At 34.4% G+C, this 18,071-nt stretch overlaps 1 protein-coding gene across 1 annotated transcript; it reads right to left on the bottom strand.

Annotated features, from left to right (window-relative positions):
- Positions 1-15,950: 15,950 nt before the first annotated feature.
- LOC131598166 (uncharacterized) lies at positions 15,951-16,604 on the bottom strand. The gene has a single exon (XM_058870794.1). It carries the CDS (start codon positions 16,602-16,604, stop codon positions 15,951-15,953), a length of 654 nt encoding a protein of 217 aa, XP_058726777.1.
- Between the last annotated feature and the right edge of the window lie 1,467 nt (positions 16,605-18,071).

The raw sequence follows: 18,071 nt of genomic DNA, 5'->3' as shown, positions 1-18,071 counted from the left end.
TTTAATTTTTATTTATTTTTTAAAAGAGGAATTCGATTTTTTTTACAATAGGATAAAGCGAATCTCGCTAACATTGTATATTTAACCCAATTTTTTTAAAAATAATTTTCTAATAAATTTCAAATTTTACATATTAATATCTCCAAATTTTCAAAAATTGCAAAATATTTTAAAATTTTCAAAACTTAAATTTGGCACAATAGTTTTAAATTGGGTTAAATACGTTTTTAGTACCTATAAATATGCGACCCTGCATTTTTAGTCCCTATAAAATTTTCCTTCAATGAATGATCCTTATAAAATTATTATGCACCTAGTTTCAGTCCCTATTGTCAAATCAATGTGTATTTTAGAATGATTATTTTGCAGACATGTTCATAATGTTTTAAAAAGTTTCTGAAAAAAAAAACTCAAAATTTAATTTCTAAGTTGAGATTTTCATTACTTTTATCATTATTTTTTGAAATTTGAAAAATTCATATTTAATTTTTCTCATTTTAAAAAATTCTAAAACTTAGTAAATAAATATTTTACAGTATTCTAAACATATATATAAAAAATTATTCAAAAATTTAAAAATTAAAGGATAATTAAACAGTTTTTAAAATTTTAGAAAATAGCAGAGACTGAAATTGCATGCATACAAATTTTAAAAGGACCATTTATTGAAGGAAAATTTTATAGGGATTAAAAATGCAGGGTCACATATTTATAGGGACTAAAAACGTATTTAACCCTTTAAAATTTTATGAAAATGACTCCAAAAATTTAACAATGAATCATTTTACGCTTAAATAGTCTTTTGGTCCATGTAAGTTGGTGTATTTTTGTTTTTCGTCCTTGTATCTTTTTTTGATTTGAAAATGGTCCCTAAATGTTAAAACTTTTTGATTTGAATGCAACTTGGTTCTATACAACGATTATATATATCTTAAACTTCCATTTTAAGAACCTATAATCGATTGTTTTTTAAAATCTAATCAATTAGCACTTTACTATAATCGATTATCTAACAAGAAAATTCATTTTTTGGCCACCCTCTTGCCTATACATAGAGGTCCCTTTTGTCATTTCAATTCATCTAGAATCGTGTTTTGACACTTCAATCTCTCACTCTCTAAATTTTATTTAACTTTCTCTCACTAGATATTATAGTCAAATAGTTTTGTGAGAAAAGTTCCTTTGTGAGTGAGGATACTTTTTTAATTCTAAAAATGGCAGAATTGTAAAATTCACAAAGGGAGTTATTTGAATACACTTTGGTTGAATATTTTCGCTATTAGGGATTATTTATGGTTTGAAGTTAAACCCGATATAAACTTAGGTTTGGGGATCGTGTGATCAGTCATATATTTTGGTTGAAGATTAGGCATTGTTAAAATCTTCATTGGTTCTTGGTTAGCCTGGCTAAAACCAAGATAGATTAAAGATTAACCTGATATTACAATCTTCATAGGTTACAGACCAACTTGGTCAAAATCTTGCAGGTTGTTTGGTTTGTCCTATTAAAACCAAAGGAATTGAGCTCAAATATTATGGAACTTGAAGACTAACCCCTCAAAGGTCCAGGTTCTTGAAATGAGACTAACCGGTTCAATCCACCATTGAGAAGGAAGATTGTCCACTCCACTCTCAACAATATATTAGAGAAAAGATACAAACATTCATATCTATCGTCTTGTAATAATTGATTGAAGTTCAACCATCATTTCCTTGTATAATGGGGTTTGTGAGTCTTTCCTACTAAAAGCTCTCAAAAAATATTGGAAACACTCAAGATTAATTCTTGGGGACAAGACTAAGTCATTTTTGACTGAACCTGTATAATTCTTGGTGTTCTTCTTCTTCTTCTTCTTCTGTTAAACTATTTAATTTCTGCAGTTTACTTTCTGCTACTTAGCAAATGTTTTTAAACTATGATTTGATTTGCAAAAAAAATTCAAAACTAAGTTTTATCAAACCACACATTTCACCCCTCTCTTGTGTGTGAAGTCTCAAGTTCAACAATTGTGTGGAAGCATACGAATAAAACAAATTTCTTCTCAGATCTTTGGATAATTCACTTTTCAACGAATCGGTAAGATCAAGGGTTGATTGCTATAGATGAAGGCTTGAAGCATAATTGGTGATATTGAAATATTCTTGTAGCGTTAATCGAGTAAAGATTGGGCATAATAGTTTGGCGTAAAGTTGTATACAAGTTAAAATCCAAAATTAAAGTTTTATTTTCTTCAACATTTTTGTGGACTAGTGATGTATAAATTCTTGGAATATTTGTCAAATTATATGGAGCTGTGCAGGTTCCGATGGGAAACCATTGAAGAGTGTGTGTAGACTCACGCGAGGACGATAGAGTCGAAGCATTATAAATCTCAGTATCATCTTTCTACCTTTACTCTTTCATTTAAATTTCGTAGTACATTGCATGCATAGGATTTTGATTCATAGAGTAGTTTATCGTTTATTGCATTGATAACGATTTATTGCTTAAGATTAGATTTTGTTGAAATTGAGACCTAATCGAGTTTTAGTGGTGATTAAAATCTGAAAAACTTGTTTAGTTTAGAATTCGCAAATTGAAAAACTGAGTAATCACTTCTCGTGAATTATACGATTGGTATCAATTGAATACCTTATGTATCATGATTAATTCAATTTGTGATATTTGTACACTAGTTAATTGTTTAAGTGATTCAAATTCAATTCAAATATAATCCACTCTATTTCGCTCTAAAACATTTCCGCACACAACTTTGAAATCTTCTGATATTTTATTTTCGAAAAATTGGTTGAAGTTTATTTTTTAAAAAGTCTATTCACCCTCCTTTAGACTATTTTCTTACACCATATTCTGACCCAACAGAGCATACTTGTTGTACTTGGTTGGCACGTCCATTTTTTAGAACAAAAATGTTTATTATGTGGATGTGGTTTACCTTAGATACTTTGCTAACTTGGAGCAGATTAATGAGTATAATTGGAGAACCATTTGTTTGGTCTACTTGTACTTCAAGCTAGCCAAAAATTGTATGTGAAAGACCAAACATATGATAGAGAGATGCACCCCATCCTTAACTGTTTTTGTATCATTTTTATAATCTTGTGCTACGCCATTACTTGCATCCTCATATTTTTGAGTTTCATAAATTAAAGGAATAAAATGTTCATATAATTGTGCTGCAGCGGCAACTTCCTTGGTTATGTATCATGGGTAGGGCTGTTCATGGTTCGGTTCTGTCAGAAAATTGAATCGAACCGAACGGAACCATTATTTAAAGGCATCCGAATCGTACCGAACCATTTCAATTTTTTTAGAACCGAATTGAACCAAGATTTTGGTTTGGCACGGTTCGGAATTCCAAACTGTACCAAACCATTAGAAGACAAATTTTCCAAACCGAACCATTTACTAAAGAACCGAACCGTTATACTTAGTTTTGAATTTTTTTAATAAAAAATCATTTAAATTTATTTTTAACATTTTTTAAATAGTGCAGAGTATATATATTTAGAGAAAAATTACTTAATTAGTTAATTAACTTTAATCTCATTTCAATAACATGATGATGACCTTGAAAGAAAGAACTGGAATATAACCACATAGTGAAAAAAGTAGTACTGCTTAAAATTTTCAATAACATATACTCTGCACTTTTTGTATCACGCAGAGTTATAATAATTCTGCCAAACTCAGCGTGAATGTTCGTATACATATACTCTGCAGTGTTAGAACAAGATTTGTTCTGATCAATATTCTTAGTTTTGATGATAACAATGTATATGAATTTTGTATGAGATAATGTGGTACTCTAATACTATGCAATTTCCATTTCAGAAATTATATAAAGAGTATGCACAAAATCAGCGCAAGAAGCACTGACTCAGAAGGTTCAGCATGCATCATCAAAACATGGTCTGACAAGACATCAGAAGATGGTCAAGCAGAATCAGAACATGGGTCTATGGAAGCATCAGAAGAACTTGAGATCAGAAGCAGAAGCACTGAAGTTCTCATGGTATCACGCTCAGAAGCACTTCAAGTTCAGAAGACAAGAAGATGCTCTGCACCAAGCTGTTTGACTCTGATGATATTCAAACGTTGTTTACACAAACATCAGATCAGAAGCAAGTACTAGCTAGCAGGCTACGCTGAATGACAAAAGGAACGTTAGAAGCTATTAAAGGCAACGTCAGTAGACACAGCGAAAACAAGGCTCGAGGTAGTTGACAAAAGAGTGAAACATTAAATGCAATGCTGTACGGATTACGCAAAGCATTAAATGCTCCCAACGGTCATCTTCTCAAGCGCCTATAAATATGAAGTTCTGATGAGAAGCTCAATACAACACTTGCGCATTATACAGAAACGTTGTCAAATTCAAAAGCTCTCAAACTTCATCAAACTCACTACATTGCTGTTGTAATATCTTAGTGAGATTTAAGCTTAAACTTAAGATAAATCACAGTTGTGATAATAGCTTTATAAGAAGCATTGTAACTCTTAGAATTTGTTTACATTAAATTGTAAGAACTAGAGTGATCAGGTTGTTGATCAGTATACTCTAGAAAGTCTTAGAAGGTATCTAAGCAGATTGTTCCTAGAGTGATCAAGTTGTCATCAGTATACTCTAGAAGACTTAGCAGTTGGCTAAGTGGAAAACCATTGTAATCTCGTGTGATTAGTGGATTAAATCCTCAGGTGAGGTAAATCACTCCAAGGGGGTGGACTGGAGTAGTTTAGTTAACAACGAACCAGGATAAAAATCATTGTGCAAATAGTTTTTATCTTACAAGTTTTAAAGCTTCACTTATTCAAACCCCCCCTTTCTAAGTGTTTTTCTATCCTTCAATTGGCATCAGAGCGCCGGTTCTAAGGTGCAAGCACTTAACCGTGTTTAGAAAAGATTCAGGAAGAGAAAAACATTAAAGTCAAGATGGTTGAGACTCCACCACCTTCATCTACATCTACATCTACATCTACATCTACATTTGGCTCAGCTGAGCAATACAATGGAAATGGTAACAATGGTTATACTAGACCGCCAGTATTTGATGGTGAAAACTTTGAATACTGGAAAGATAAACTTGAAAGTTACTTTCTTGGTCTAGATGGTGACTTATGGGATCTTCTGATGGATGGTTACAAACATCCAGTGAACGCTACTGGCGTAAGGCTTACAAGACAAGAAATGAATGATGATCAAAAGAAGCTTTTCAAAAATCATCATAAATGTTTTCAAGATTTCAAATGCTAACTGCTGGATTAAGAGTTCTTAACAAAGGTTACACCAAGGCTGATCATGTAAAGAAGATCATCAGAAGCTTGCCCAGAAGATGGGGTCCAATGGTGACTGCATTCAAGATTGCAAAGAATCTGAATGAGGTTTCTTTGGAAGAGCTAATCAGTGCCATGAGATAGAGCTGGATGCAAATGAGCCTCAGAAGAAAGGTAAGTATATTGCATTAAAATCTAATATTAAAAAATGCACTAACGCTTTTCAGGCTGAAGAAGTAGATTCTGAAGAATCAGAATCAGAAGAAGAAGATGAACTATCCATGATCTCCAGAAGGGTAAACCAACTCTGGAAGAGCAAGCAAAGGAAGTTCAAAAGCTTCAGAAGTTCAAAGAAGTTTGAACGAGGAGAATCTTCTGGTGGCAGAAGATCTGACAAGAAGAAGGTCGTCTGCTATGAGTGCAATGAGCCTGGACACTTTAAGAGTGAATGTCCAAAACTTCAGAAGGAGAATCCCAAGAAGAAGTTTCATAAGAAGAAAGGTCTTATGGCAACATGGGATGATTCTGAATCAGAATCAGAATCAGACTCTGAAGGAGAGCAAGCAAACCTTGCACTGATGGCCACAATAGATGATGGATCAGAATCTACATCAGAATCAGATTCTGAAGAGGTATTTTCTGAACTATCTAGAGAAGAGTTAGTTTCCAGTTTAACAGAACTTCTGGAACTCAAGGCTCATCTTAGTATCAAATACAAAAAGCTGAAAAAGCAATTTGAATTTGAAACTAAGAAGCTGGAAGTGGAAAATTGTGAACTGAAGGAAAAAGTTTTAAAATTATCCAAAGATATTGGATCTCCTTCCGAATCAGAAAAATCCATTCCTAGCCTCAGTCATATTCTGAAAGAATATGACTCGAGCTTCAAAAAGTTCCTATCTAGAAGTATTGGCAGAAGTCATGTTGCTTCTATGATATATGGTGTTTCTGGAAACAAAAGGTTTGGCTTTGACTATGAGGGTGATACCTCACATAAATTTGAACCTGTTGATGATTTGAAAATCACATACAAGCCATTGTATGATCAGTTCAAATATGGCCACTCACATGATATTAGGCTCACTTCACAAGCACAGAGTTTTCACACTACACACACCAAGAAGCATGTGACACAACCTAAAAAATATCATGCTGCCAAACCTAAAGAATATCATGTTGTTCCTCCTGTTACTTATAATGCTAAACCCAAGTTCAATCAGAACTTGAGGAAAACTAACAAGAAAGGACCCAAGAAATTGTGGGTACCTAAGGAGAAGATAATTTCTTTTGCAGATATCCTTAGCAGCAAAGAAGACAAAGCACAAAATGTCATGGTACCTCGACTCTGGGTGCTCGCGACAAATGACGGGAAGAAGGTCTATGTTCCAAGACCTGGTGCTTAAGTCTGGTGGAGAAGTCAAGTTTGGAGGAGATCAGAAGGGCAAAATTATTGGCTCTGGAACCATAAGTATTGGTAACTCTCCTTCCATAACTAATGTACTTCTTGTAGAAGGATTAGCGCATAATTTATTGTCCATAAGTCAATTAAGTGACAATGGTTATGATATAATCTTCAATCAAAAGTCTTGCAAGGCTGTAAGTCAGAAGGATGGCTCAATCCTATTTACAGGCAAGAGAAAGAACAACATCTATAAGATTGATCTTTCTGATCTTGAGAAGCAGAAGGTGACTTGTCTTATGTCTGTTTCTGAAGAGCAATGGGTCTGGCACAGAAGATTAGGACATGCTAGTTTGAGAAAGATTTCTCAGATTAACAAACTAAATCTGGTCAGAGGACTCCCAAATCTGAAATACAAATCAGATGCTCTTTGTGAAGCATGTCAGAAAGGCAAGTTCTCCAAACCTGCATTCAAATCTAAGAATGTTGTCTCCTCCTCAAGGCTGTTAGAAATTCTGCACATTGATCTGTTTGGACCAGTCAAAACAGCATCTGTCAGAGGGAAGAAATATGGATTAGTCATCGTAGATGATTATAGCCGCTGGACATGGGTAAAGTTCTTAAAACACAAGGATGAGTCTCATTCAGTGTTCTTTGAATTCTGCACTCAGATCCAATCTGAGAAGGAGTGCAAAATCATAAAGGTCAGAAGTGATCATGGTGGTGAATTTGAGAACAGATTCTTTGAGGAGTTCTTCAAAGAAAATGGTATTGCCCATGATTTCTCTTGCCCTAGAACTCCACAGCAAAATGGAGTTGTAGAGCGAAAGAATAGGACTCTACAAGAAATGGCCAGAACCATGATCAATGAGACCAATATGGCTAAGCACTTCTGGGCAGAAGCAATAAACACTGCATGTTATATTCAGAATAGAATCTCTATAAGACCTATTCTAAATAAGACTCCTTATGAATTGGGGAAGAACAGAAAGCCCAACATTTCATATTTTCATCCTTTTGGATGTGTGTGTTTTATTCTGAATACTAAAGATCATCTTGGTAAGTTTGATTCTAAGGCATATAAATGTTTTCTTCTTGGATATTCTGAACGCTCTAAAGGCTACAGAGTATACAATACTGAAACATTGGTTGTAGAAGAATCAATCAATATCAGATTTGATGATAAGCTTGGTCTTGAAAAGCCAAAGCAGTTTGAGAATTTTGCAGATATAGATATTGACATATCAGAAGCTGTAGAACCAAGAAGCAAAGTTCCAGAAGCTGAAAGTCTCAGAAGCAACGGATCAGAAGATCAAGTTGCTGCATCTTTAGAGAATCTCAGAATTTCTGAAGAGCCAACGGTCAGAAGATCTTCTAGACTCACCTCAGCTCACTCAGAAGATGTGATCCTTGGAAATAAACATGATCCTATCAGAACTAGATCATTTCTAAAGAATAACAATCAGAAGCAGTGATCAGAATCAGAAGATGAAAAGTTCTATTCAGTGCAACACAGCTGTCATCAAGAGTATTCTGATGGTGAACACGTGTATGTACGGTTGGTAAAAGCGTGAGTTAATCTGATGGGACGCCGCCCTAGGTAACTGTGTTAAATCATTTCATTTACCACGATCTCTCATCTAACGTCACTCATCATTTAATGCAATTGATTTCATTTGATTCTGTAACTGTTCATTATCATAACTTTATTGCATTCATTTTCAAATCTGTCTCTATAAATACAATTCAAATCATAACGTTTATCTTTTTCGCTCCCATTCTCTCTTTCTTCTTGCATGCATTTTTGCAACCTTTTCGGTCTTTTCTCAAAGCCTAAGCGCAAACCCAGAAATTGTTCTTCAAATCTCAGTACTGTTTCAATGGCCGCTTCATCATCTCAAAATGTTGGCTCATCTGTCCCTCTCCATCTGCAAGAAGAAGATCAGCAAATCACTTCGGTTATTGCCTGTTCTATTCCCAAAAAGGAGTTGGAAGTTATCTATGAACTCATGGTAGATTTTGATAGCATTGAAGAACATGGATATCATCTTAAAGAAGATATCATTTTTCAAGGGTGGAGTTCATTGTTTGCTGAGTTCTATGGACCGGTCTACCCAGATCTTGTTAAGGAATTTTGGGTGCATGCAGTTGTTGCTCCTAAATCCATTATGTCCTTCGTCCATGGGAAGTTTGTGGTCATTACTGAGAACATCCTGAGAATGATGTTCGATCTAAGAAACCCTGAGGGTGCTCACGAAATTGATCAAAAAGCTGTTTAGAAGAAGAAGACAAGGAAAAGAAAATTAATAATAAATGCCTCTGATGATGATGAGGATGTTCAAGAAGCTGTGAAACAACAAGTTAAAATATCTCAAGGACCAACAACTCAAGCAGTAGGAGGTCAGAAGGTTGTTGCTAGTGAGAAGGAGACATTGGAATCTGCCAGAAGAAGAGAAATCTCTCTTGGGAAGGCTAAGATTGTGGAAGAGCAGAAGAGTAAGAAGCAGAAGAAGCTTGAGGCTGTGTTTGAAGCTGTTCAGAAGGTATCCAAAGGTATTCATCTCTCTAAACCTGATTTTGTTCCTACTTTACGTTCAGAAGTTGCACCAATAGCTGTTGCTCAAACCCCTGAACCAGTAAATCAACCAGAAAAAGCCCCATCAGAATCACCCATAAAAGTCCATGTTCTCACACCTCCTTCCTCTCCTATAACCAAAACCCTTACTCCTCCTCCCTCACCCATCAAAAATGCTCCCATTCCTTCATTTCCACCCACAACCAACCTTGCTTCTGACCAGGCCCTTGAAAACCCTGTTCTTGATATATCACCCCTACAAACTCTCTTTCCACCTGACACAAATATATCCACTTCTTAACCACCCCCTCATGCACACTTTGAACCCATTCCTTCCACCTCTCAAAACAACCCCTCTGGTTCTGGTCTTCCAGATTCTGCATCACATGAGCAATTGCTCCGTGACTGCAACTACACTCCCAAGCCTCGTCCTGAAGCTGAAATGGTAGTGTTAGAATCTGAGAATGAAGCAGAATCTTCTTATCGGTTGGATAGAGAGCCTCAACCCTATTCTGTCCCTAACCCTGATTCCCCAATAACCAAAATAAAATCCCGCCGAGAGTACCCTATTGGTGTAATTTTTGAAATGGTAAAGAGGAATCTCAGAAGAGTCTTTGATACTCTCAGAATTGTTGAAAGTTCTGGCCTGAATGATGTTGCTATGCGAAAGTTCTGGAGAATCTTCCGAAGAAAAGCAGATGCTTGTTTTGAAGAACTTCAGGAAATTTGTGTAGAAACTGCTCCACGCCCTTGTGGAATTCTGAGGAGTTATGAAGACTTGTGGTTCAGTCGTCTCGGAGGGAGATATATCTTTAAAGAGAAGCTTTTCACCGATGAACTTGAGGAAGCAAGAATTGCTGCAGAAATGGAAGCTAACCCTTGCAGAGAGATTCTGGTCTGGAGACCTCAGTATCCAGTTCTGATTGGAGACTTCAAGTCACTCTTTGACTTTCTGAGGGAGAATCCTTCTGAAGAAGATCCTGATTTGGTCATCCCAGAAGTTGCTGATCCTCCAGAAGTTGAAGGTCCTTCTGCTCCAAGGAATCTGGCTGCCATTCTTCAGGCTCTTGAGAATGGAGATTCTGAGGTGCCTGCTGCAGAATATGGAGATGCTTCTATGGAAGAAGCTGATGCTGAAGATCATCTTGCTGAATCTGTTCCTGTTGAGGAAAATCAAGATGATGATCTGATTATGGAAGCTGCGGTTCAGAATGCTGTCCCTCTGGACAGAAGTTGTGAAGCTTCTTCTGGTGAACCCTCTCTTCTGGTGAAGACTCTAGAGGTGATTCAGAAGAACCAGGCTGAACTATCTTCTCGCATGGACGCGCAGGATACTACAAATGCTGAGTTCCGCACCTTCATGGAGAGACAGACTGAGAGCAACAATGGGATTCATGACATGCTGGCCAAGATCATGTCCAAGCTAGGGTCATCTTAGTCTTTGAGTCTTAGATTGTTTTCTTTGTTTGCTGCATCTGTTTTCTATGCATCTTCCATGTACTTTTGTACTTCTGACAATTTCTCTTTGGCAATCAATGAAATTTATCTTTTCTTCTCTCATATTGTTGGTCTTGTTTTTCATCTGAATCTTTTATGTTTTTGATGTTATGACAAAAAGGGGGAGAAAAATGTGATAAATGATCTGATTTATTTTATCAGTTGCTGGGAGAAAGGCTCCACATTTCTAACAGAACTAGCAAGTTCTATGTCTTTGAGTGTTTTGCAGGAATTGAAAGATCCTCTTTAAAGCTCAACATGAGAAGCAAAGACATGGGGAAAAGCAATTATGTATAGAAACAAGCTCATGGAAGTTGAAGCAAGCTGAATGCTGTAAAGCTTTAAGATCAGAAGCAAGAAGGAAGAATGTTCTGATATTCTGATGATAGAATATGCTCTAACACATTCTTATTCCTTATATGTTTTGATGCATGTTTTTAGTTATAAAATATGCTCTGTTACATTACTGTTATTTGCTCTGATACATATTATATGTTCTGATACATATTTTATGTTCTGATTCATTCATGCTGACTTTTATCGATTAGCTTGTTCTGTAACATTTTAGGATGTAGAGATGCTCGGATGATGCTCTGGTACATTCAATAATATTCAGATACAATCTAGCATGCAATGATTCAAGAAGAAATTCAAGTTCTGAAGCTGTCCAATGGAAGCAAGAATCAGAAGCTATGAATGTTCTGAAGATCGAAGAAATTCAAGTTCTGAAGCTGTCCAATGGAAGCAAGAATCAGAAGCTGTGAATGTTCTGAAGATCTAAGCATATGTGATCGTCTCAACTGAAATGGAAAATACTCAGGGAAGTCCGTTATTTATAAATTTCTTCCAGTATTTATTTTAGGGGGAGATTATTTATCTCAGGGGGAGATTGTTAATCCCAGGGGGAGACATATTCACACACTATGTTTATATGCTTATGCTATAGCTGTGTAATTGTCTTTAGCCGTCTGATATTCTGATCGCAAATTCATATCATTTATATATGTTTTTGTCATCATCAAAAAGGGGGAGATTGTTAGGACAAGATTTGTTCTGATCAATATTCGTAGTTTTGATGATAACAATGTATATGAATTTTGTATGAGATAATGTGGTGCTCTAATACTATGCAATTTCCATTTCAGAAATTATATAAAGAGTATGCACAAAATCAGCGCAAGAAGCACTGACTCAGAAGGTTCAGCATGCATCATCAGAACATGGTCTGGCAAGACATCAGAAGATGATCAAGCAGAATCAGAACATGGGTCTATGAAAGCATCAGAAGAACTTGAGATCAGAAGCAGAAGCACTGAGGTTCTCATGGTATCACGCTCAGAAGCACTTCAAGGTCAGAAGACAAGAAGATGCTCTGCACCAAGCTGTTTGACTCTGATGATATTCAAACGTTGTTTACACAAACATCAGATCAGAAGCAAGTACTAGCTGGCAGGCTACGCTGACTGACAAAAGGAACGTTAGAAGCTATTAAAGGCAACGTCAGTAGACACATCAAAAACAAGGCTCGAGGTAGTTGACAAAAGAGTGAAACATTAAATGCAATGCTGTACGGATTACGCAAAGCATTAAATGCTCCCAACGATCATCTTCTCAAGCGCCTATAAATATGAAGTTCTGATGAGAAGCTCAATACAACACTTGCGCATTATACAAAAACGCTGTCAAATTCAAAAGCTCTCAAACTTCATCAAACTCACTACATTGCTGTTGTAATATCTTAGTGAGATTTAAGCTTAAACTTAAGAGAAATCACAGTTGTGATAATAGCTTTATAAGAAGCATTGTAACTCTTAGAATTTGTTTACATTAAGTTGTAAGAACTAGAGTGATCAGGTTGTTGATCAGTATACTCTAGAAAGTCTTAGAGGGTATCTAAGCAGATTGTTCCTAGAGTGATCAAGTTGTGATCAGTATACTCTAGAAGACTTAGCAGTTGGCTAAGTGGAAAACCATTGTAATCTCGTGTGATTAGTGGATTAAATCCTCAGGTGAGGTAAATCACTCCAAGGGGGTGGACTGAAGTAGTTTAGTTAACAACGAACCAGGATAAAATTCATTGTGCAAATAGTTTTTATCTTACAAGTTTTAAATCTACACTTATTCAAACCCCCCCTTTCTAAGTGTTTTTCTATCCTTCATGCAGTGCCTATCATATTGTGTTGTTTCTTAACAATTTTGATAATTCTGGGTTTGACGATTTAGAATCTTCATCAATTTGGGGGTTTAGGATTCTTCACTAATTTTGGAGTTTAAGATTCTTCACCATTTTTTAATTGTTCTTCAAAGTTTCCATGGTTATTAGAAGTTAGAATTTTGAAACTAAAGTTTTAACGGTTTGATTCGAAATTAAATTCAAAGTGGTTAATTGTTTATCGGTTCGGTTCTATAACCATTAATAAAATATAAGTTCGATTCATTAACCATTGATAATGGTTCAGTTAATTTAACTTCAGTTCGGTTCGATTCGACAATTTTTATGAACAACCCTAATCATGGTTAAATAGCTAAAAAAAAAATTAAGAGATTTAAAATATTTTTTTTGACAAATTTAGATTAGTCTAACCTAATACAATGTTTTTAAAATTTTCTAAAATAATAAAATCTCGAGACTCTTATTGTAATGTCTCACAATTTTATTATAATTTTTTAGAATATTTTTGTTGATTGTGAGAACTTAAAAAAAAAAAAAAAAGAGGACACGAGGTATTTCATAATTGATCTGACTTAAATTTTTTTATGTTTATTAATTAATATACTTCATTTTTAACATTGTAGAAAACTGATTTATTTTATATGAAAAAAAAATACAAAAATCATACTAATATGCGTCAAATTTTTGATAGATTTTTTTGATACAATAAAAAAATAAAAGAAAAAAAACTACAATCTCAAAGCATTAGTCTTAAAGGAGAGACGTTGAAATATTATGGATCAATTCTTAAAATTGAAACATGCTTTCAAATTGTTTGAGATGACCTTATTTCTAAGATCTAACGAGATGTAGATGTCATGTCATGTATAATGATTTATTTAATTATTTAATATTGGTTAAATAATGAAGTACAATAACTCCTAACAATTGAAGTTGTACATTCGATTAGACCCAGTGATATTTTAAAATGTCATATACGTATACCGAATTCACCTAAAGATATAATTAACAAATAACTAATAATAATAAAATATAGAGCCATGCTATGCTTACACTGGTTTTTTCACACACCGTATATACACCGTATATATTATGCAAAAGCATTTCTCTTAGCACATAAATCAAGACATAAAATATTATTAAAAAAATAAAAAAGTATGCATTGTAGGTATAAATGTACGGTGTGGTGTTAAAATTGGTGTAAACTTATCAATTCTGTAAAATATATTATAAAATAAATAATAAATTAAAGCTGATTAAGCTTATAAAATGTCAAACATGTTTAATTAGTAATAGAAAAGGAGGTCATCTTTATTGGAGGTATTGAAGCAACCAAAATAAAGGAACCAATACCATATTTTTATTGTTTTGTAGTAATATAAGAATTGTAAACGCATGTCGTGAATCCTACTTCACATGTTTGGAAGTCCTATTAGAATCCCAAATAAAACGTTAGTATTAAGTCATCGTCTTCTGTGTGTTTGTCTTCATAATTCATTATCATGATTTAAACAGGGACCCACAAATGCATATATATATATATATATATATATATATATATATATATATATATATATATATATATATATATATATATATATATATATATATATATATATATATATATATATATATATATATATATATATATATATATATATATATATATATATATATATATATATGCCAAATAATTGCTTTGAGGGAAGAATTTTCTATGTTTTATTTACTCTATCCTTATCTTCGGCGGGATAGGTACTTTAATATCTTTAAAATATTTGAGTTAAGAGTTAAAAAGTGTTAAAATTTAGGTTTAAAAAATTCAAGTATTTTCTCAAGTTTCTCATTTATTATTACATATCTTTTACGTATATTAAAAAGTCAATTAACTTTATATAAAAAAGTTATGCTTTTTTTAATAAACTTTTTATTGATAACATAAAAAATAATATAAAAAATTTATTAGTATAAAAAAACTTGTTATTTAATATAAATATTTCCCCAAAAATAACATAATAAAAAAATTGTATCATAGCTTGTATAATTGTCAAATGTTTTTTAGCCAATATAATCAAATTTGTCATAAAATATCTGACAAAAAAAAAGGGTAAGAAATAAGAATTATTATTTAGATTCTCAAACACAATAATACAAAACTAAACATAATTATTTTTTTCTTTGTTTTATTAGAGAAACATTGATTGTATAGACCTTCTAATTCAGCGGTAAACGTGTCTTACTGACAAACAAATAGACCCTCATATCTAGGTGCCACATAGGAGCATACAACTCTTTTCATCAGAGATGTTTATCTTTATCCAACGTTTTCCTGCACCTCACACATAACTAACGCACCTCACACATAACTAACCAGAGACCATTATAGTTGTCTCCTATATATGTGTAAACCTTAAGTCACACTCGGGTCACTTTCGCTCATACTTTCATACTAGAGAACTATAACCACCTAGTGGTGCAAAATATAAGCACTGTTTGTGAGAATCATCTTTTGATTCTCGCAAATTTTTGTTCTATTCTCTCAAGTTTTCTTAGTTACACCACCACAATTTTTGTTGTTGCGACTTTAAGCAACCCTAATTTTTTTACTTCTGCTTTTTCAATGGTCAGTTAAAAAATACCTCACACTCGAAGCGCAATAACCAATCCCCGATCCATTATTCAGATTCTCCAAGACAGGATAACAAATATATATGCTCAACAAAGTATAACATATAATTTAGTTTAGAAACCAGATAGCCATATTAGTTGAATTCTCAAGAAGTTAATTTCTTAGGGAGAGCATTACGTCAAGAGATCGTTCGAACATATATAAATCCTGGTGCAATCTCTCTCAACTCTTTTTGTAATTACTTTTAGTCATTTAGCTTCCTCTATGATTCTTTCCTTCAATTTTTCGGTGTTATCTCTATTTTTTTGGAATAAAGATAATATTTTTGTTGCCAAAAACAATGAATTACAACCGATCCGAAGATCCCGGTGATGCATTATGCATCCAAAAGACTAGACATCTCCATTAAAGAGAGATACTCATAGTTTCAACATTTACATGACTCCTAATAGACTTTTGGAAACTACCTCTAATAAGAACATCATGAACTATTGCCTTCCAAATATGAGGATCCACTGGAGTCTGGTTAAAAATCACAACATTTCGATGTCTCCAAATACCATACACACACTCAGCAATTGCAATCTTTAGCAACTCTCTAAGCCATCCTTGCTTTCTAGTTTCACTGTTAAGCCAAACCTTCTCTTGTGTCCAGCCCCTGGGGTTCCTGTCATAACCAATATGGTGGAGAACTAAGCGCCAAATTTGGTTAGTTATCTGGCATTCAAAAAATAAGTGGTGAAGAGTTTCCATCTCCCTGCAGAAAATACAGCCAACATCAACAGTGCTCCCATGCTTCAACAATCTATCCTTGGTACTTAAATGATCCAATAAGCTCAACCACAGTATAAACTTGGCCCGAGGTTTAGCAAAATTCCGGTGTAACACATACTTCCAAGTAACTTGCTCTCTGTTTCCACGAAGGTCATTATACACCTCATTTGTTTTATATTTACCATTGTGCAGAGCAGAACCCCAAGCATTGGTTCCCCTAATCCTGTCCCTGCATTTGAACACACTGGCCTGAATCCAAGAGCAATTTTTACTCTGCCAATCCATTGCATTTTGCTGTTTTAAGTAGTATGTATTGACCCATTTAACCCATAACTTATTGTTAGGAGTAAATTAATGGTAAATTCATGTGTTAATATAAGTGATTTCTTCTCTAAACCAATGCAAAAATGTGATGAATCCATAGGTTTTTATTAAGAATTGAACTGAATAAGTTTAGTTCGTGCGTAAAGCAAATCGAATCACTTGTGGGTGTTATTGTTGCAGGTTTTGAGCTGAATAAGAACTTAAGAAGAACATGAGGAGGAAAGAAAGCTGGAAGTTTCAAAGGCTGAAGAAAAAGATGGAAAGTACAAAGGGCGCGCCGCGAGAGTTCCTAGGCGCGCCGCGAAAATACTTCTGTTTGAGGGGCGCGCCGCGCCAGCCCGTTGCCGCGCCGCGGCCTCGGCGTTAAAAGCCCAAAAGTTCTGTTTTAAAGCCCTAGTTTTCCAAGTGGTAAGGGATACTTTTGTGGGAGCGAAATTAGGAGAGCTATCTGATTCTGAAGCTGAGAACAACAATTGAAGGTGGATTCTTTACCAATTGAAGACATTCTATTGATGAAGATGAATTCCTCCATTGATTCTTGTATGTTCTTCATGTTTATGGAGAGCTAAATCCCTCTTGTTGAGTCTAAGGTAGTAGTTAACCTATGAATATACATTACCATTGATTAATTCCTGTGAACAATTGTTTGAATTTATTATCAATAAGAAACCTTGCTTTTAATTTACATCATTGTTGAATCTTTGATCGAAAGAAAGGATTTAACTTTTGCCCTAGGTTACTATATTGATTCAATTGCAATTTGCAGAGATGGAATTGTAATTGGGTTTTCATAATTATCGTTCTTAATTACTATTATCGTTATTGTGATTTGGAGAGATCGAATCTCATACCGGTAAAAGTTATCTAATTTGATTTGCAGACATGGAATCTTATTTGAGGATAAGTGAAGATAATGATTCAAAGGATTGTTCTATTGAGAATTAATTGATAATTGTATAGGATTAGGTTGATGAACCCTAAAGACTCAACATCTTTCTTTAATTGTTAACACAAAGTCCTTTACTTGCTTTTATTTTATTATTTGCTTTTGATATTATTATTAGTATAAAACAAACCAAACCAAATTTCTTAACTCAAAATAAACAACTATAGAACGGCAGTGATATTAACCAATCCCTGTGGATACGATATATTACCGAAAATATTTACCCACAAATACTTTCAACAAATTGGCGCCGTTGCCGGGGATCAAGCAACCGATCCTCCTCCAGCTGGACCTTCTGTTTCTGCAACACCCCCTCAGGGTAGTGCAGCCCCTTTTGACCCTCTGGTAGCCCATTATTATTATTCTGCTATGTTTGAAGCAAATCAGAGGTCCCAGATCTTTCTGCACGATGCTATGCAGCAACAATTCAGGAACCTGTCTGTAGCTCCTGAAGAGAGAACTTTCCCAACCAGGGAAAGCTA

This window comes from Vicia villosa, linkage group LG4, assembly GCF_029867415.1.
Source record: "Vicia villosa cultivar HV-30 ecotype Madison, WI linkage group LG4, Vvil1.0, whole genome shotgun sequence".
Classification (NCBI taxonomy): domain Eukaryota; kingdom Viridiplantae; phylum Streptophyta; class Magnoliopsida; order Fabales; family Fabaceae; genus Vicia; species Vicia villosa.
The sequence above is the reverse complement of the archived record's forward strand: the minus strand, read 5'-3'. Positions and strand labels throughout refer to the sequence as shown.

Bases quoted from the DNA above. Each gene is read 5' to 3' on its own strand.
- LOC131598166 (XM_058870794.1), bottom strand. From the start codon at position 16,604: ATGGATTGGCAGAGTAAAAATTGCTCTTGGATTCAGGCCAGTGTGTTC.